This window comes from Berghia stephanieae, chromosome 3 (assembly GCF_034508935.2).
Source record: "Berghia stephanieae isolate SIO BIC M18660-M18661 chromosome 3, UCSD_Bste_1.3, whole genome shotgun sequence".
NCBI lineage: Eukaryota > Metazoa > Mollusca > Gastropoda > Nudibranchia > Aeolidiidae > Berghia > Berghia stephanieae.
Genome location: NC_088362.1, coordinates 75,412,617 through 75,434,302, shown reverse-complemented (window position 1 = coordinate 75,434,302; position 21,686 = coordinate 75,412,617). Strand labels below are relative to the sequence as shown.

Genomic DNA, 21,686 nt, shown 5'->3' with positions numbered 1-21,686 from the left:
TCGTAAAACCACTAATACGTACAATAATAATAATAATAATAATAATAATAATAATAATAATAATAATAATAATAATAATAATAATAATAATAATAATAATAATAATAATAATAATATGATAATAATAATAATAATAATAATAATAATAATGATAATGATGATGATGATGATATGATGATGATGATGATGATGATGATGATAATAATAATAATAAACAATAATAAAATAATAATAATAATAATAATAATAATAATAATAATAATAATAATAATAATAATAATAATAATAATAATAATAATAATAATAATGATAATAATAATAATAACAATAATAATATTACCATCATCATTACTACCACCACCATCATTATTACGTTTCCAATCAGTTTTTCTCGTTTTTTTTAAATTTTATACCTATAATAGACGAAAATTCCGGTGATTTTTTTTAAAGGGTAGTTAAAATATCTACGATTTTATTAACCCTGAAAACTACGATTTTTATTTTCCTATTTCAAGTAGGCAGGTCTGCTATGACAAGTATCAGTTCCATAGTCAAAAAAAAAGACAAACAACAACAAAGTTTATTTAATCTTAGGCTTTCGCCAATAATTCATACAATACAATTAAGACAAAATAATGCTACCAATCTCTCCTCATGCATTCGTTAGACTATAACAATAACGACCGTGTTATCTTTACTCCTTACCCAACCAACCCCTAGCTTCCCGCCTCTTCATCGCGAACTATCTTATGTATGTATTAGCTTCAGGACGGGCAAGTACGGAATCTGCCCACCCTTACTTTAAACGTATTTATTTCCTCTATAACTTAGTTAGAATTCAACTCTCTCTTTTTTCAGAAGAGTATTTCTCGTATACTAATTCAATTGTTGAGAATACCAAAATGGTGGTTTTATTTTATATATTTATTTAGTCGTGACTTTTGAATAAAAGTGTTTTGTTTTATTAGAGGGAATAAAATAGAATATACATTGTTTTGCAAAAATATTTAGCCTAAAAATAAAAATACAGCGGTAATTACTTTAAGAATTTGAAAAAAAAAATTTGTTTAAAAAAAAAATAAATAAATAAATGAGATGCACTAAAGTAAACGAGAAAAAAAAAAAGAAATAATTTAAACGGATTTAAAAATATAAAAACAACACAAGTTAATACTAACTTGATATAATATTAGTAAATTAATAAATTTAATTCAATACTGGAACCTTCCCAATGTCATTACATCAATGGTACCAGCACAAGTAAGGCAATAAATAAGAAAAAGTTCGTTTGCCAAAATCTCTATTTAGTGTTCACTGGTTTATAAGGTGGGCTCATTTGAATTAGCCCGACCTAGAACTAGAGAGGCCAGACAGCAAACTCGGAGTTCAGCGTCAGGCGACGTGACGATGAGATGACGATGTGGGCGGAGTGGAGTGGGGGGGGGGGGGGGGTATAAAAGAACAGGAGCGTATCCTGGTTTATGCATTACGGGGTGCATGGTGATTTTCAATCTATCAAAAATACACACAAATTGATTTTAGTACGAAGATCAAGTTTAAGTACTAACTGTTAAAATGATCTAATTTAAATTAGATTATTTCGGACATGGTAATACAGCATAAAACTTGAAAAAACAGGCTGGTATTTGCCCACCCTGCCCATTATTACCAGCCGTCCCTGCTTAAATACTTAAATATTTCATACAGCCATAACGTTAACGCCTTTGAGTACTAATTACGAGCTAAACATTTACTCTTTAACTCTGCAATTTTCTGTGATTGATTCTGTAGCATAACTCTTTAGTTTAGACTAATTCGTTCCTTCATACCCGTCCTATGTTATTTGCTTTAATTTGTTTAAATCATGAAGATGCACACAACTCGATCGGGTTTACTCACTTCAGTCTACGCATCACTTTACCTGGACCAGTGACGTAGGTGCTCTCCCTGAGGTCCGCGCTAAATCTATTTTTAACTGCTACAGCTAATACTAATATTATGTCATTCTGCCATTGATTCTTTTCATTCATTCATTTATCCATTCATTGCTACACGCCTATAGAATACGATACAAAAGAATGATCTGTTCCATTGTTCCTGAATAAAGACTTCATCATTATACATCCTGGCCTTTGTTGTTTGATCGCCTCCACTACCCTGGAGTGGATGGGCTAGCTGTCATCTGCATTTTTTGCCAAATTGGGACCTAAAATTTGCCACAAAATTTGCCGAGGAGAACTAAGCATTTCAGTAAAAATTAACACGCGATACAGAAAAAAAATATAAAAGACAATTTATTACATTTAAGGAGGCTACATTATGAATAGCGTTGTTACAAAGATTTTAAAGGATCATTATCCGTAGAGAGTAGCTTCCCTTGGTTTGGGCCCAGGCAAACCTGCAACATTTCTCAAGTTTCGCACTTTTTTTTTTTCCGTTATTTTGTTTTCGCTTCTTTTTTTTTCTCAAAATTTGTCACGCGTTTTGCCAATTTTCCCAAAATTGCCACGATTTGCCAATTTTGGGAAATTTGCCAAAATTTGCGGATCGCCCTGATATTTGCGGCCGCAAAAAATGCAGATGACAGGGCTAGGACTCGGGTAGACTATGGTGTTTCCGGACTTGACTGTGGTGTGTGCTCTTCGCTCATGAAATCAACTCCCTACTTCTACTTCTGGCACATGAAGTCATGCTACTATCACTAACAGTAGTACTAAACTGTCACTTCATTGTCTCGATCTATCTTCCTCACTTAAGCACCACCGCCGCCGTTACATTCTGGAACTCTTAAGTGAACCCCGTGACCGAATCCATCCACTCCCACGGCCTCTACACTCTGCCAATACTACTTCTACCACTCGCCGGCATCAACTACCCGGTTGTCTCCATCAGTATCACACTCGCCGGCATCAACTACCCGGTTGTCTCTATCACACTCGCCGGCATCAGCTACCCGGTTGTCTGACTCTATTATATTAGGTATATTAACAAATCAGATTATTATTTTCTGCAATATTGATTGTTCGAGTGTTACTGCGCATGAACCAATGCACGCGGACTAGCGTTTAGTCTCTGACTATCTCTGACGTTAGTCAATGACTTGAAAAAATCGGATTTCGTGTGAGCTGACTAAGCAAGTCCGGGACTAAAATCACGGCACCTACGGACCAAGTTTGGCCAAGTTTTAGTCATTTGCCGAAGCAAGACTTTATGCTTTAATCTGAGCCAAGTTTGTGCTAGGAAACGTCATAGCGTCAACAGGATAACAGCTATTTTTAGATAGAGTGCGTTCGATTTGGAAAAAGAATACGTCGGTTACGAATAACAGAGGCAAAAAAAGTGTCCTGTTGCCATTGACACTGGCTTTAAAAAAAACTATAAGATAAGTGCAGATCGTCGAAAGTACACATTTTTGTCAGTAAAAACTAAATAAAAAACAACTGAATCTATCCGCTCGGAGTTGAGAGTGAACGGGAGACTACGAAATCGAAGGGTTTGCGCCAAAGAACAACCAAAACAAACAAAAGATATTAGAAAGTATAGTGGAGACAAACGTTATTTTGTTGATATTGCAATTGACTGAAATAATGTGATTAATCAGTACACTTTATTTTATTTTATTTATTTATTATTATTTTTTTTTTTTGGAGGGTGGGGGGGGGGGGGGGGGGGGTCAATTTCTTTGAGTTTCAATCTCGGCGTTCGTTGTCTCAATTAAATTGCCATTGGTCTAAATATAGAATTGTTAGTTGACGATGGACATCATTGCAGTCTATAACAGTCGAGGGTCAATAGCACGTGTGTTGCTAATTTCCTCTTTGGAAATCTTTTGCGTTTTAAGTATGAAGGCGTGTGTATCTTTCCTGCCTTCGCGTAGTAGAGAGATGATGTTACCCGTACAAAATAGACGAATTAGTCACAGTCCTTACAACGTCCACTTCTAGGCAAGTGACTAGCTAGTCCGAGACTAGAAAGCATTCATGAAATCCGATTTTTTTAGACACTTGCTTCGCTTGGGCTTAAGACCAGCTAATCATTTACTAGACTAGTAAATTACAAAATCTAGTCCTCGTTCATGAACACGGGCCCATAATCAGATATTGCGCTATACAAACATGCTCAAACTCAAGAACATTTCCTGCTATATAGCCCGTTCCGTTGAATATTTAATTTGGAGTCAATAAAAAGGCCTGACAAACATTACCTTATTCAATAGCTAACTTTAGTACTGCCAAACAGAAAAATTGGCCAGTCCCACAATTAGTGAGTATTTCTCACAATATTTTGACACAATGATTAAGGAATTGCATCGCAAAACCTGACAACAATTATATCATATGCATTTTTTTTTTCAACCGTCTGTATTAAAATTGCGAGCGATGCTCCGGATCTGTGGGCTGTTTGCTTCGGATGATAGACTTAAGGTGGCCATGGTTCACAGTTATCGGTTTATATCAGGGGCAAAATATGATTTATTTTAAATTTTCGAGTCAAAGACAAAACCAATGAAATGTTTATTCGACTAGTTTAAATAAGATACGAGATTACTGACGTAATTTTCAAAAGTATAAGCACTGTATATTGATTGAATAACCCGAGATTCATGCTATAAGACACTAGTAAAAATCCAGGTCGAAAGCTTGCCAGCTTCGTGAACTTCTAGTCCGTTCCAAGTCCTGTGCGCACGGAATACCGCAAATTCCTCCAAAGTTACGAAATGTGATGCCAGATCTTTTGCATGCGGCCTTATAGTATAATTGACATTACGAATTGTGAATACCGATAGTGATAGACCAAACAGTTTTCGCACAATGCCGAATTCCTTTGACCTTTTCATCATGTGCAATAAAATATGACTCAAACCTTAAAATGTTTACAGTAATGGTGTGTTGATTCTCTTTCCCGTGGGGACAATATTCACAACAAAGTTGCACTCAGTGCCGTAGCTTAGCAAATAATTTTGGGTTGTTTGAAACAGTGTAACAAAATGTATCAATTAAATAGTACTTAACATTGTTGAAAAAAGCTCATCTCATAGCGTTTATAATTTATCTCCTCCCTCGATGGGCCATGGACATGTAATATATTGGATGACACAAGCAGCCCGTGAGGTGCTTATACATTTTTCAGACAGAGACATTGATGTAAAAAACAAAAAAATAAAAAACACAAAAAAACCCCAAAAAAACAACAACATAAAAACAACAAAAAACAACAACAACAACAACAAAAAAACCCAACAAAAAACAAAAACAAAACCAAAATAGAAATATTTTTTAAAAACCCAACAAAAACAAAGGGGGTCCTCGATGGACAACGGACATGTAATAAATTGGATGACACAAGCAGCCCGTGAGACGCTTTTATACATTTTTCTGACAGAGACATTGATGTAAAAAACAAAACAAAACAAAACAAAAAAAAAAAAAACCCAAAAAAACAAAAAAAAAAACCCAAACAAACAAACAAAAAAAACAACAACAAACAAACAAAAAACAAACAAACAAACAAAAAAACAAAACAACAACGAACAAACAAAAAACAAAAACAAAAAAAAAAAAAACAACAAAAACAAAGGGGGTCCTCCGAATTGTTACGCCCGACTTCTATAGGACAAGAAGATATGCCTTTCACAAAGACATAATCCCCGACCAACCGTTGAGCAAGACAACTCATGAAGGTCGCACAAAACCCACCGGTCACCCATCCAGCAGGGTACATGTTTGCCATTCTTGAATTATGTTCACATGAGAGGGGGTGGGGCTGGGGGCTTTGAATGTGATAATGTGAAATATCACTGACTCTTAAACTTCTTTTAACATCAGATTCCATGTAATTGTTGTACCGTTTAACCTTTCAAAGGAATCGCAGTTTTCAAGAGGTGCATAATCAAAATCACATAATTATTAATTTGTCCTCTCCACTTTGAGTTCCTGGTTGTGGGTGATCTATTAATAGTATTGCTATTCGTCTCATGTTAGGAAAAAGAATTCCGCACTTCACCTCACTGGATAAATACTTGAAAATGTTCCTTATTGTGACAATTTGCATGTTTCATCCACATTATTATCAGTTTTTATGAATGTAGAAACCTTAACAGGCAGCTACGCCTCTGGCTTTTAACGATAAAAATGTAACAATTGTTTATGTCAATAGGCTTGAACAGTCGTGACGTCACTTCCCTCGTAATGACGCATAGTTACTTAGTAACTGGTTCTAAACTATCGGGAAAATGTCGGGACCCTTTTGAAGTACTTCTCTGACGAGCATAAAAGTGTATCGAGAGGAGAAAAACATTATAAATCTGATCAAGTTTTGACTTTTATACATTCTGATCACATGGCATGTGAAAAAGTTCTAGCCAACACGAAGAATAAAAAATACCGATTTTATTTGTTTAGAACCAAGCTGCTCGTTGCTGGGTGGACGTGACATCAGACTATTGAATCCTATTGTGTACAAAGTGTACAATTTGCTGTGTCATTTTGAATCCAAGGTGGCAATGTTAGTGAGTAGTGCACATGAATCTCGTGAAAAGTAAACCCCCGGTCAAGCTTGTGGGGAGTTCAGTGATCGTAATCACAACATAAATCACTGTGATTTGTAAACCATCAATTTTTCCACTCATCACAGACCCTTCGTTTTTTACACCACAAAGAAAAAAAATCCCAAAGTATGGTACTGTAACCGCTGAAAAAAAATCTGCTTAATGTCACGAAAAGTTCTAGTGTTCGAGCAAAGTTTTAAATAAAATCCATCAGAAGGTTGTGAAGGTATATACACGTCAACGCGTGCACACGGGTTTTAGAACGGACTATTGTAAGTACACGAAGCGTACCAGGCAAAACTAGGTCACATGAACATTAGTTTTGTTTGTTCTAGTCCAGACCTGCCTACTATTACGAAAAATTCGTAGAATTACGAAATTTTGGCTCCAATGTCAGAACAGATTGACATCTCTTAAGTTAAGTCAGTAAAACTTATTGAAAGTGAAAGTTGATGCTAGACAACATAGATTTAAGGATTTTGAAGTGTTATTTGATCCTTGTGTGAGTAAATTGTTGATTTTTAAAGTTAACTACAGTGATAAAATTTTAGAACTAAAAATTACGATTAAAAAAATTTTCAAGTATGCATGTTTGAGTCGATGAATCTATCATATTTAGGACAAATTTGTAATCCCTATCAGAAAAATTCTGCAGAGGCGCCCCAACCATAGACATTAAATTTACATAATATAATATTATTTTTATACATTTAAATTTTATAAATAGACAGTCCTGCACGCTTGGGAGGATTAGCTCAGCAAGACTAGTTGACCTTACGAAACTTTAGACAGAGGATGTGATCACGAATCGCACTCCTACTTCCGTTCCTTTTCGTGAACTCAACTCTGACAAGATGAGGTACCGTAAAATATCGCTTACTCAAATCTTTAATAATCTGTTTTATTTTCATAATCTATTTAGCTTCACAGTAAAAAAATAATAAATCAGGGTCTACACTTTAAATGTTCCTTGTTCTTACATCGAATGGGTCCTACATTTAATATCTTGTTGGGTGATTGCTGTTGAGGTGCTCCTCTACAATCATTCGAACACATTTTCCCCCAGCCTTCACCTGCGTCAGATTATTTTTACAGTTATGTTTGTTTTGAGAGAGGGCATTTTCTAACTCACAGTAAAAAAAAAGTTGAGATATGTCTCCAATTTGTCAGCTAACAATTCTATTACATTACAATTTTACAATCATTGTAATTGATTGTGTTGAGTTTTGTGCACTTTTTAACTTTTTTCTTCTCACTCGAATCTCAGTCTCGGCCAGGCCAAAATTGCGGGATCTTTTCTATCTCAATAAGATCGAGCTCAGCATCGCAATTTTAATGTAGCTTTCAGGTTGTAAATACATTGGACATTTTTTTTGTGGAATTTGAAATTTTGACTGACATCCAGCTAACCTTGAGGAGTGGTTAGTTATGCCTGTATGCGCCTTTATGAGAATGCCCATGTCATAAGACGAAAAGGGACTTGTCTTTTGTTCCTTGTTTGTTTTTTGGAAATGTTAATACAACTTTTTTTTATTTTTTTTCAGTAAGCTCAACAGAGAAACGCTTCGGGAGTCTATCGACGCCCTCATGACCTATGCCACAGAAACCAAGCCAAGGAAGTTCACTGAGTCTATTGAACTTCAGATTGTCCTGAAAAATTATGATCCTTCTAAAGACAAGCGTTTTGCTGGAACAGTCAAGTATGCCTTGTTTAACCAAACTTTTCACCCTCTATGATATATGCCTATTTTGATTTGAACATTTTAAAATTGTTGAAATTTAAATCACAGTGAAATATGCATTTCAATAAAATTGATAATTTCATTGGTGCTAAAGCTGGATCATCCCGTTTTATCAAGATTTTGAAAAAAAAAATACAAAAAAGGCATATATCTGTGCTGGGTAGTCATGAAAATGACGAGACTTCACCCAGTGTCTTTAAAAATTGGGTAGGCTTTGGCATTTATGTCACTGCCGCTGCCTTACAAGGCATACATAAAGATAGTAGCTGGTCACTGTGACTGTGGTATGTATATTTTTTTCAGATGCATTATTTCTCAGTAAATGAAATTTAATTTTTTTTTGCATTTGAGTTATAGTTATATACTAGTAGTTTGTGATATTTTTTCAAAAATAAAAATTAATAATTATTTTTTACATAGACAGATAGGCCTTTAAAAACCATTTAATTTAATGATACCTTACTTTTTGATCTAGGATAAACGGTTCCAGAGTTATGATTTTACTACTCAAAATTTACTATTGCCATATTGCCACTTTGATGACTCCAGTCCAGTGGCTGCCGATAGGCTTACTTTACGGCGACAAACTTATTTTTTGGTACTTTATTTTTGGCCCTTTACTGTTTTGGTCACCATGGCGTTATTTGTGAATTTAGGTGGCTAATGTTGGTATCGTTTTAAAGGGCACAAAACAAGCTTTCTGATGGTGTATTTCATTCTTAATTCCTGCTTGTATTTCTCAGTAAATGAAGAAAGAATATCCATTTTTTAATGATACAAACTCTTTGAATTATGGATACATTTTAATTACTCTTAATACATCTGGACAATTATTTGAAGTATATCGGCCATATTTTATCAAAATTGATACTCGCACTATTTTATTTTGGTGGCGTTTTTATGCACCTCCGTTGGAGGTGTACAAAAACGCACCGTTTTTATGCACCTCCGTTGGCGGTGATGGTAAATTAATGAAAATGTTGTTGCAAACGTCCATGAGGTTTAAATAGTTTTAGATTGTAGTTTAGCATGCTGCTTAGTGATTACCTATGCTTATACAATGACATAGCTGCCAACCAGTAGTAAGTACGATTTGGCCAATCCAGAACAAGAAAAAAAAATCCAGAAAAAAAAAAAAAGAAGAAAATCTGATAAAAATTATCTTGGGAGAAAATTTTCGCCACAAAGGAGGCTGTTAAGCCCAAGCCTCAGTAATCTGCTTCTGTCACCACCTCCCCATCACATATGCCTACCCAGTATGATGATAAAGGTAAGCTTCTCATAGTATTACAGTTCTGAACATTAATAAATATGCCATTTAAGACATGAATTGGGCGTCCGCGTCGCACTGCGTATAATAATACGTTTTTGCATTTTGAAAAGTTGGCAGCTATGCAATGATAAAAAATTAAACAATAATGATAATTAAAAAAAAAAACATGGCACACAAATACTGATCTCAAATAAATAAATAATTTTAGAAAATAAAAATCGTAAGTTTTTGAAAAACATGATAGAAAGTTTTTGAAAAAAAAAAAAAAAAGCAAACAAAAACAAAGTAAATTTTAATTGGGAATTGAACTTGGTACTTTCAAGGTTAGAGTCTGACAGCTTGTCCACTGCGCTACGGAGCCACCTGACTTCCATCACATTAACCCCCGATCCTCGACCGCTGTATAAACGTAACATACCATTCCCAACTGACTTACGCCGCAGTCGTTTAAGTGTAACACACCTTTTCCAAGTGACACGGGCATCAGTTGTAACACACCCGACCTTGATTCAGTAAAAATTCCATTGTGTTCTTTATGAAATAAAAGTCGAAGTTTGATTGGTTGATATTATTAGTTTCAGCCAATCAGCAAACAGTTTATTTAAGCTGTTTGGGTTGAGTATGAAGCTAGTTTTTGACGTAAGAAACGCTGTGATTATCCCCAGACACCTGTCTGGGAATAATAAAAATTTGTTATCCCCAGACACCTGTCTGGGGATAACAAATTTTCACTATCCCCAGACGCATATTTGAAACTCCGCTCTTTTAAACAATTATCCACATTCCAGAACATGGAATGTTTCCAGATGCATATAGAAATAAGGAAAGTTAATAAAATATCTATAAAAACATAAAATTATCAACATTAAAATCAGTTGTTACTACATATACACAATATGCGTCGACTTCGAAGTGGGTGTCATGGCCGAATGGTTTAGTCGTCTGCCTGGAAGTTTGACCATAATCGACGTTGTGGGTTCGAATCCTGGTAACGTCACTTTTTTTTATTTATTTATTTTTTTTTTAAATTCCGTCTTCTTTTTACAGAACGTTGAAAGGAATAAATGTCCCATCCATCCTCCCCCCACCTCTTTTTTTATTATTAAACTCTCTCTCTCTCTCTCTCTCTCTCTCTCTCTCTCTCTCTCTCTCTCTCTCTCTCTCTCTCTTGTTTTTTTTCTAGTTTCTAGCAAATATATTCGTCCCCACTCCGATCTCAAATAGTGTCTAAAAAGAATAAATAATTAAAAAGCAAACAAACAGAAATATTCAGAGAGCGACCAAATGGTCAGATAGAGGAGAAAATAAAAACAATAATTGTTTTAAAAAATAAAAACAATTTAAGAAATTCATGCTCAGAAACGGAACATTTACATAAAGGTTTAGCAAAAAAAACAAACTCTAAGGTTTAGGTCAAAATATAAAAAAAAAGAAAAAGAGAGATTTCCCTCGGAGCAGGGAATAGTGTTAACAATAATAATAATAATAATAATAATAATAATAATAATAATAATAATAATAATAATAATAATAATAATAATAATAATAATAATAGTAATAGTATGATAATAAGAGTATTAATAATAAAAATAATATTATTATTGATAATAATATAATAATGATTATGATGGTAATAGTAATAATAATAACAAATATTACAATTATTATTATTATTATTATTATTATTATTATTATTATTATTATTATTATTATTATTATTATTATTATTATTATTATTATTATTATTATTATTATTATTATTATTATCATTTGACCAAAAAAAAAAAAAAAAAATAATAGATCTAGAGCAAATTAAATAATGAAATAATATTATCGGAGAAATAAAAAATTCAACTGATTTAAAAAAAAACTCTTGCTCGGAACTCGGAACAAAAGTGAAAACAATGAAAATCAATTGGGAAGAAAGAAAGAAAAAGTAAAAAAAAAAAAAAATGTGTGTGTGTGTGGGGGGGGGGGGGGGGCGGTCGCGACTGGGTCGAATCTGTGCAGCTAAAAGGAGTAAAAAGAAAGGTGGCCTAACCCACTGAGCTGCCTATCCACACCGCTATCGGAATGTTTTAAATTCATATATGAGCTAAACATATTTCCACCATTTTTGCTTCCTTGTTTTGGTAGTTATTTTTATCTTTGATTCGAATAAAAATATGTTGTTGGATCTAGTTTTGTGGACGTGTGATACTAAATTGTATTGTCTTGTGCGAAGCAGACAGGAAAATAACACGTGTGGGTTTTGGGCTTTGGGGCGAACAACACCATGGCCTAGGAATTCGTCCGCGACATAAAAATTATTCCCGGTCGTCCCCAAAATTGTGGCCAGAATGAGCAAATTATAGAAACAAGAGATGATCAATAAAGTTAACAGGTAGGTAGGTAATGAAAATTTAAATGGTTGGTGGACTATGAACAGATTTGATGATTAACAACTTTCTTCCTGGTTGAAAATAAAAAGTCGAATTGCCAGTTTGACGTTTTCAGATCAAAGTAACAAAAGAAATTTCATTGATCCATTTGCTTTAAAATATTTTTTTAAAAAGAGCTGGATTTGACATTTGATCACTATTTACTTTCATCTTGTGTTAAATATCACTTGATATATTAACTGTTTTGGGACACAACCACTAGTATTTTTTCCAGAATATTTGGTATTTTTCACGCCTAGTTTGGCATTTTGCATAAAATCTTTCTGCCCACTTGCTACATGCGTATGGGGATTGTATCCCCAGACAGGTGTCTGGGGATAACAAAAATTGGTTATCCCCAGACACCTGTCTGGGGATAACGAATTTTTATTATCCCCAGACAGTCGTCTGGGAATAATGACAGCCCGTAAGAAATGACGCGATCAAACCCGAGTGACGCTATATGTTAGCTACGTCATTCAAACTTGCTAGGCAAGTACTGGGAACCGGTCGTTATTTCCTGTTGACCCCAATGCGGTACTAGAGTTAAATGTCAATCTAAAACATTTTACCTTCAATGCAACTTCTATTTTCTGGTTTTGTATTTCGATTTTTTAAATTAATATTTTTATATAAATTTATTAACAAAAACATCCTATAGATGTCACAATATAACTTTCGCCATGTCCACATACAGAAACACAATATCGCTGATGAAATTGGGTGGGATGCGCATGCGTGACGGAGGTGTATACAAACGATCCGTTAAGATGTACGGTCAACGGAGGTGCATAAAAACACTACGTTTTATTTTACTCGCCATCGATCCTGCTTTTTAGGACAAAAATCTTGTATTTTTTCAATTTTCATTTAACCCTAATTTTTTCCACACTTCCCATACATGAGAATGATTTATATGAAAATAAAGCTTATTTTCTGACCTTTAATATGATAGCCAACATTTACCGTTTATTTTTTAATTGAAAAAAAATTACTGAAAACATGTCATGTTCACTGCAAAACCCAAACTTTCCCTGCGAGATAATGATTTGAGCGTTGCCATCGTTAACATAGCCCGACACTAGAACCCACTAAGACCCATATTTGACGTCATTAGGTTTGTGGACCGGTCTTTAGTGGTCAAGGAAACAAGTGATCCTATTGGTTGAGCTGTCAAAGACTGTCTTTTGACGTCATTTTTTTGTAGTGTTTCAAAGGCCACGTTTTGAGGCAGCAGCGAGATCACAGATTCTCCCTGTAAAATTGACTACAACTTTCAACAGGAAAATATAAACTCTGGAACCGTTTGTCATGGAGAGACGAGTAAGATATCAAATTAAATTTTTTTTCCATGTCCCATCCACTCGACTGGATCAAATAAAGATGTTTTTAGTTTGAAAATTTGATCAAGTGCCTAGTTGGACCTAGTGAATATATATCTGCAAAATACAAGCATCTTATACTGAGGCAACAAGCAATTATTGTTGCTGTCCCAATGGGCTTCAACAGTCGTGACGTCACTTCCCTCGTAATGACTCACAGTAATTTAGTAACTGGTTCTAAACTATTGGAACAATGGCCAATGGCGGATGACTTTATGAAATACTTCTCTGACGAGTATAAAAGTGTATCCAGTTGAGAAAAACAAATCTGATCATGTTACATTCTGATCACATGACATGTGAAAAAGTTCTAGTCAGCCTGAAGAATAAAAAGTACAGATTTTCTTTTAGAACCAAGCTGCTCATTGCTGGGCGGACGTGACAATTAAATCCTATTCATGCTTCAATGAATAATTAACCTTGGACATCTCAAACCTGAAGATGGCTTTTGAAAAAAATGTTTTTATGAAATTTTATATAATCTATTGATTCACAAGATATGTTGGAATTAGAACAAAATAAGTTAATTAAAAAAAAAATTATAATATGGCTTTTTTTTTTTAGTTGGGGACGTTCTTCATACGTCTTTTTGTTTTAAAAAAGTGAATATAATAGATTATTCATCTTTTTGATAAAAATCTGCCTTTTGTGTTATGCCACGTTAAGACATTGAAATTCTACCATCTTATTATCTCAGGCTCCGTCATGTTGCCAAGCCAGGAATGAAAGTTTGTGTGATTGGAGATCAGGTACATTGTGACCAGGCTAAAGCTAATGATGTACCTCACATGGACCTTGATTCTTTGAAGAGACTGAATAAGGATAAGAAGCTGGTGAAAAAGTTGGGTAAGTTCCCGATAGCTCAGTTGGTAGAGCACCTTTTGACCTGACCTAAATGGCCTCTTTACTCATTTGCTGCCAATTTCATTCATATTCATTGATAATCAGCTGCTTAATGAATTTTTAAAATAGCATTCACTAAGCTGCTGCGTCCCGTATTTTGCCACTTGGTGACTCGAATTGAGGCACAAGGATTTCCATGAGGGTTTTTTCCCTTAAGATTCTAGACCACATCGTAATTACTACCTCAAGCAATACACAATCAATCCCACACACCATACTACAATTTTGATTCTTTTTCCTTTATACTATATTCCATTAATGATAGTAATGAACACTTTATTTTCTGTTGTAAGTCACAAGTCATACACTACTATGCCCTCGACCTGGTACAGTAAAAAGCATTAGTCTAACCTTTTTTTCATTTCAAAAATCTTTTTCACAGCCAAGAAATATGATGCATTTTTGGCTTCGGAATCTGTGATCCGTCAAATTCCTAGGGTTCTTGGACCGGGATTGAACAAAGCCGGAAAGTTCCCTACTCCCATTGCTCACACAGATCCTTTGTTGCAAAGGATCCAGGACACCAGGGCAACCATTAAATTCCAGATGAAGAAGGTAATTTCATATTTTAAATTTGACAATTGTTACAAAAAAGTAAGTCATTCTGAGGCATGTTCTGACAAGATGAGAGTAAAATTTAAGTCGACTTTGTTTTTGATTTTTGTATTACACTTAACACTCATTACCCACTAAACCCTCAACAGCCAGCCTCTGCCCAGCATTTTCTACAATCTTTGCCCGTTAGCATGGGGATAACTCATTCCAAAAGAAATAACATTTTAAAAAAAGTAAACAACTATGAAACAGCTACCATTGTGTAGGGGAATGATTCTTTCATTTGATACCTATTACATGTTTTTACTATTAGAGATATGTAAAATTAAAGTAAAAGAGAAATTTAATTTCACCTTATATTAGGACTGTTGATTTCTTCATTAAAAAAACTAAAAGTAAAATGTTCATAGTGTGCAGAATTGTACTGATATCAGTATCAAAAGCTAGGGCTCACAGTTTAGCAGAACAGAACCTTTTATGAATTGGTTCTATCCAATAATGGTTGTTGCGGGCACTACAGTCCCAGACCGTAATGGACAGTTCCAGTTAATACATACTGTTAGTGGTTGTTTTTTTCCCCTTTCCAAACCTGTCCTGATCCCAAAGGTAGCCAATTTTACTGAGTAGCCGAGTGATAGATTTCAGTTTCGTCTAAGCCAATATTGCCCACATTTACATGACGGAAAGTGAAATTATGAAAAAGTAAAACGTGAATGCCGGAAGTACGTTATCAAATTGAAAGTTAATCTTGATTGACTGTTTCTTCACTAATTGGGTACGTTCCCTGTGTGTGTGAGAGATTTGAATGGATTGAGGTTATTGTTATGCGCCTAGAGCTTTATGTTTAAAGGATTGGGCATAATATAAATAAATTTCATTATTATTATTATTAAAGATGACATTGGAGTATAAAACTTATATTTAGCTTGAAAACATATTTCCGCATGAAATAGAACTTATTTTAATTTTACCATATTCCTAATGTAGGTCCTAAGCAGGAAAGGCATTGATGATTCATTAAGTTTTATTCTTTAAAAAAAAAAAAACAAAAAAAAAATTGAAAGCAGAATTTCATGCCATTCTTGTTATTAAGATGTTTCTTATACTTTAAATACTTTTTCTCTAAACAGGTCTTGTGCCTTAATGTCTGTATTGGACATGTGAAGATGGACAGAGAAGAAATCTACCAGAATTTGACTCTTTCTGTCAACTTCCTTGTGTCCCTGCTGAAGAAGAACTGGCAGAATATTAAGGCTTTGTACATTAAGTCAACTATGGGCCCAGTTGAAAAGATTTACTAAATTTTAGTAATAAAAATATTGTCAGCTGTCACCTTTTTGGTTTGTTATTATTCTGTCTTTTATGTGGGTGGGGTTCCTGACATCACATATAGTGGGTAGGGAGGCACTGTGTCGTCTATCCCCCTATGTCTGTTTTTCATCATGCTTTTTCTCTTGGAATGTGGTTACTTGGTTTTGTCCTGGCTCTGGCCAGATAACCTGGCTGGGAGGGAAACAGTCAAATGTATAGTTGTTTTTGGGAGATATTTTTTTCCTTGTAAATCATCTCACTGTATTATGTATTATGTATTATATATGATTTGTAAACATTTTGAGTGTATTCCTTTCAGTGGGGACCTGTGCTTGTTGTCTGGATAGACTTTTTAAGTGATCTCTACACTGATATTGTGCTTTTGGAATCTACATCTGTTCGCTATTTGAACCATTTCCCCTTCGTCTGCCTTGTTCTTGGATGCTTTAATTGTAATTCTAGAACTTTTTACTTTCCCATTTTATTCCTTTTTACTGGCGCTGATATAACCTTAATGTGTTGCAAGTGCCGTAAAACCCTTAAGAACAAAACAAAGAACTTGGTTTTGTCCTGGCCTAAGCCGGATACCTAAGCTGGGAGGAAAACAGTCAAATGTATAGTAAGTTTTGGGAGATGATATTTTTTGTCTTGTAAATCATCTCGTTATACACTGTACTGTGTTTTGTAAACATCTGAGTATATTACTCTTTGTGGGGACCTTTGTGTCTGGATGAGGTTTTTAGGTGATCTCAAACTTAGTATTTGATAGTGTGTTCTTTCCTATTTGAACCAATTCCCATTTTCTTTATTTTTCTTGGGTGCTTTAATTGTAATTCTAGAACTTTTTACTATCCCATTTTCTTTCTTTTTACTGGCGCTGATATAACCTTGATGTATGCCAGTCTTGTTCTGATTACCTGGGTCGGGTTCCTGACCTCCCATAGTGGGCAGGGAGGTACATACTGTCTTCCATCCCCTTATATCTGTTTTCCAACATGCTTTCGGATTGAGATTACTTGGTTTTGTCCTGGTCCTGGCTGGGATTGAAACAGTCAAATGCATAGTTATTGTGTTGGGAGATGATATTGTTTTCCTTGTAAATCATCTCTTATGTATTATTTGTTATTTTGAATTTATAATGTAAGCATTTGAGTGTATTCCTCTTTGTTGGATTTCGTTCTTGTGTCCTGATGAGACTTCTAGGTGATCATAAACTAAGTACTTTGATGACATGCTCTTGGAATCTACACCGGATCCCTATTTGTTCCCAGTTCCCCATTGTCTTACTTTCTCTTGGGTGCTTTAATTGTAATTGTAATTCTAGAATTTTTTACTATCCCATTTTCTTTTTTACTGGTGCTGATATAACCTAAATGTGTTGCAAGCGCTGTAAAACCCTTAAAAACAAAAACAAACTTCTGATTACCACTTGTCAAACCCTTGGTGAGGAGTGACTCCTTATCTATCTTAGTCCCAGTTGTGCAGATCCAGATTGATGAGTTATCTTATCTGGAGTAGCTCTCGGATGGAGTTGATCTTAAACGTTCTAAAGTACTAATGTTATGATGAGACCAACCAGAGTTTACTTTAAGCAAGGATTTATCTTAAGCGGACTGCAGTGTAGTAGGTCTGGGGATGTGGCATGTTCGATTTCTCTAGTGTAGTGTGTAGTAGGTCTGGGGATGTGGCATCTTCGGTTTCTGTATCTTTGAACTCCGGTTTGTAGCTTCTGAAGATGTAAGAGGGTGTCAGTCAGTATTAATTAGATGTCTTGTGTGGTTATGTTTTGATTATTAGCAAGGCAAGTTGTAGTTGTAGCTTCTCTACTTCAGCTCTGCAGTACTGTTGCTGTGGAGAATTTGCCCTCTGTGCCATTTGGATAGTTTATATAATATCCCTGCTCCTCCATTTTACGTATAGGATTACCGCTGTCTGCATACTCTAGTTCAATCATATTCTGGAAATTTTGTGTCCAGGTATTGCAGTGTGTATTGTCTTCTCCCCTCTTGGGACCGAGTGTCTTTCCTCTCGATTTGTGGGGCATATTTGACAGATTGTCCTTTCCCAGATTGGGGTTCTGGTGAAATTGTTTTTTTTTTGTGTGGTTATAACCAGACATTTCAGTGTTCTTTCTCAGTGCTTTTGCTTGATAGGTGAAGCTCTTCCGCTTTAGTCTATCTTAGGTTGGCTGTGTCATTCTTGTATTCATTGGATGGTCAGGAAGTCTCTGTTTCGCTGCCTGTGTCAATACCTTGATTTTATGATGATTCTCATTGGAGTTGAGGTGGATCTCATGCCCCGAGTGGTAATTCTACATGCTGATATAGTTGCGGTACCCCATGCAGATACTTCATATTCAAGAACTGGCCTGATCCTTCCAGTGTAGTTACATCTATAGAAGTATTAAAGCATTTGCTCCTCATGTGGAGCTAGCTAATTTCTTAATGATTGATAAGGTTGAGTCGTGATTTGGCTTGGGTCTTAACTTTACTTGTCTGTGATTTCAAGTCAGAGCTCCTGTGGAACAGGAAGTATGACAGTGACAGGCGAACACATCCTATAGAATTGTCCAACCCTCTCTGCCCTATGGAGAAAATACTGGCCATGGACTGCCCAAAGCAACCCGAGGAGTAAGCTCATAGGGTGCCTGGAGGATCTTTTGGGGACAGCAGCATACCTGGCGGAAAGTAGACTTACCTACCCTGAGCGTATGCGAAGGAGGTCTTCATAGTTTAAGCATGAACAAAGGGACAGTATTTCTGTACCTTGATTATGAACAATCAATCAGTCAGGACATGCTCTTTGACTATGACTGACTTACTTGTGCTCAACTTGTCTCAGTCTTAACTCTTACTAAACAATCGTTGGTGCAGATTAACTATCAAGACATGTTGACTATCCCACCTCCGTTTTATTATGTACTAGGGATGTCCCTTTTTCGGCTAAAGCAGGAAAACTGGCTTTTAACTGTTTCTGGATGGCCTTGATCTTTTGAAAAACACATTGGGGTCATTTGACCTCCCATGCTGGGCAGGTCACTTGCCGTGTCTCCCATACCTCTATTTGTGAGTTGCTTTCAGATTTCTGTCTCTGCTGTCTTGTAATTGTAATGGGATTACTTTTTTTTTGTCCTGGCCCTCGGTTGAGGGGGAAACAGTCAAATATATCGTGTTAGTTTTGGGAGGTCATATTTTTTCCTTGTAAATCATCTTTTTTATTTGTTGTTTTGAATGTACAAGTACATTTAGACCTGTAAATTCTCAGTCAATTAACTGAAATCAGTCAATTCGTCAAATTCAAATATTTTTAAAAAGGGAAGAAAGAAAGAATTCATGAATCGTAGTTGAATGGCCGTGAAGTAATTAGGAATGTTCCACAGCGCCAAGCATAGCTCAAGGGTCGTTTATATTTACGATGGATTTATTGCCAAGGCTAAGCGACGCTTCTTAGAATTGCCGTGTCTGAACACACCCCAGTGTATTTTCACACAGCCTTCGTGAAATTATCTTTTCACTTTCCAAACCAGCCGTGATCCCAATGGTAGCCAATTTTAACTGAGCCGCCGAGCGATAAATTTCACTGTTTCTTCTGAGCCAAAATTGACCACATTTACTTGGTAGAATCTAAAAGTATGAAAAAGTTTAATGCGAAAGCCGGAAGTGCGTTATTAAGACACCTTCAAATCGAAAGTTTTATGATTGCTACAAACACATCTCGATTGCCTCACGTTGGAAACAAACTGGTTGACCGTTTCTTCACTGATTGCGTACCTAATTATAAGAAACAATTGTAAGTAGCCTAATTAATTCCCACGTAAATTAGTTTTCTGCCATTGTTTTGCTCAAGTGAGCTTGCTGTTTACTATTCATCTCGATTCTTTGGATTTTTCTGATACGATACGAAGAGTTTCAGTTTCAGTCAATTTTTATAGAGCTCATTTACAGGTCTATTACAATGTAAGAGCATTGGGATCCTGTGCTTGGCGGGCTGGATGAGACTTCATATAGTATGCACTTGGAATCTACATCTGTTCCCTATTTGTACCATTCCCCATTGTGTAACTTTTCTTAACTGCTTTAACTAGAATTTTCTTCCTTTTACTGGCGCTGTAATGTGTCACAAGTACCATAAAACCTTTCAAACAAAATATTGATTCATAAAAGGCAACGTAAGGGGAGGCTATTTAATAGTGACAATTGAACACATGTGTCAGTTTTCTTTCACTTTCATACATTTGATCTGTTTACACATCAGCTGATGAGTCACATTTTGTACTAGATAGTAATACGAGAGTTGGTTATTAAAATTAAACGCTGGTTTTCACTATGACCTTTCACACCACTATTGAAGATTTGCATTGAATTATGCATATAAGCTTATTTTATACTTCAAATGGTCTCAGATCTGATTTAAGATTCTAATTCTTGTTAAATAGAACGTGTCAAGTGAAAATTGAAATAGAACCAACGTCTTTGACAATGAAGCCCTCAATCAAGGACTGTATTGCCAATAAACGTAAACATAAATGGGTTATTTCCCTTTACAACTGAAAATACTTTATTTTGATTGTTTATATTTATAATATTTTTTTCTTTAATATTTTGTATGAGTCTAATTTTTAAAATTATTATTATTAAAATGGGAAGCTGTAAGAACGCTGTAGGTTTTTAAAAAATGCACTGAGACTATTTTTGGGGTATTGTGGGTATTTCCCATTTTTGAACCAAAAGTAGTACAGTTGTAGTAGGAGTTGTCACCAGCACTACAACCACCATCACAGCAGTGACACTACCACCACATCATCATCATTATCACCACGACCACTAGAGCATCATCACTACTACAACCTATACCAACACTAGCATAAATACAAGCATCATGGTTGGGTCTCTTGATCACTTCTTTGGGGTGTTTCGAATTGTTATAGTAATAGCCCTTGATATTGCAATTTCTGAGCCTTTTACTATACAGATTTAAAGTGATGGCTTATCTTGGTGTCTCCATAAACCAAGTAATACTGTAATCACTAGAGATTGCTTCGAATGAGTGTTTAAATGATGAAAAATCATTTTGCTTTGGGTTTGGTGTTAGCTTATATATAAATTTTGTTTTCAATCATGCAGACTAGACGTCTAAATAATTTTTTTTCTTTTTGCTTAAAAAAAACACATTTAGGGTCATTGAATTAAATGTACTTTTCACTCTGGGAAGGTTGGCACTCAACCGGCGAGTCGTAGATCGCAAAAAAAAATTTAATTGTCATCTATTTCAGGCAAACCGGCTTCACCAGTCTGTCTTTCAGGCAAATTGATTCCCGTTAACTTTCACCCATGAACCGGACGCAAATTATGGACCTAATTTATCAGTGTTCTTATGGACAATATTTTGCGTCCGTTTGAGAGTGTATTTCCATTACAACAATGATACCATAACCATTTCATTTGGGTTATCAGACCTATAAACATTTGAGTTATCAGACCTGCAAATAAGTCTCACGTCGTGTAGAACCTATTGGTCATTAGTAATAGTTAGCCTCCTTTTATCATGGGGTCT

General features: G+C 35.2%; 1 protein-coding gene across 1 annotated transcript; it reads left to right on the top strand.

The window, feature by feature from the left end:
• Positions 1-7,314: 7,314 nt before the first annotated feature.
• LOC144968443 (large ribosomal subunit protein uL1-like) lies at positions 7,315-16,154 on the top strand. Its single transcript, XM_078906818.1, has 5 exons — positions 7,315-7,406; positions 8,092-8,247; positions 14,062-14,210; positions 14,650-14,822; positions 15,953-16,154. Exons 1-5 carry the CDS (start codon positions 7,402-7,404, stop codon positions 16,121-16,123), a joined length of 654 nt encoding a protein of 217 aa, XP_078762944.1. The 5' UTR covers positions 7,315-7,401; the 3' UTR covers positions 16,124-16,154.
• The last annotated feature ends 5,532 nt before the right edge of the window (positions 16,155-21,686 follow it).

Bases quoted from the DNA above. Each gene is read 5' to 3' on its own strand.
- LOC144968443 (XM_078906818.1), top strand. The intron at 8,248-14,061 runs GTATGCCTTGTT...TTATTATCTCAG, and splicing joins CGTTTTGCTGGAACAGTCAA to GCTCCGTCATGTTGCCAAGC. The intron at 14,211-14,649 runs GTAAGTTCCCGA...TCTTTTTCACAG, and splicing joins GAAGCTGGTGAAAAAGTTGG to CCAAGAAATATGATGCATTT.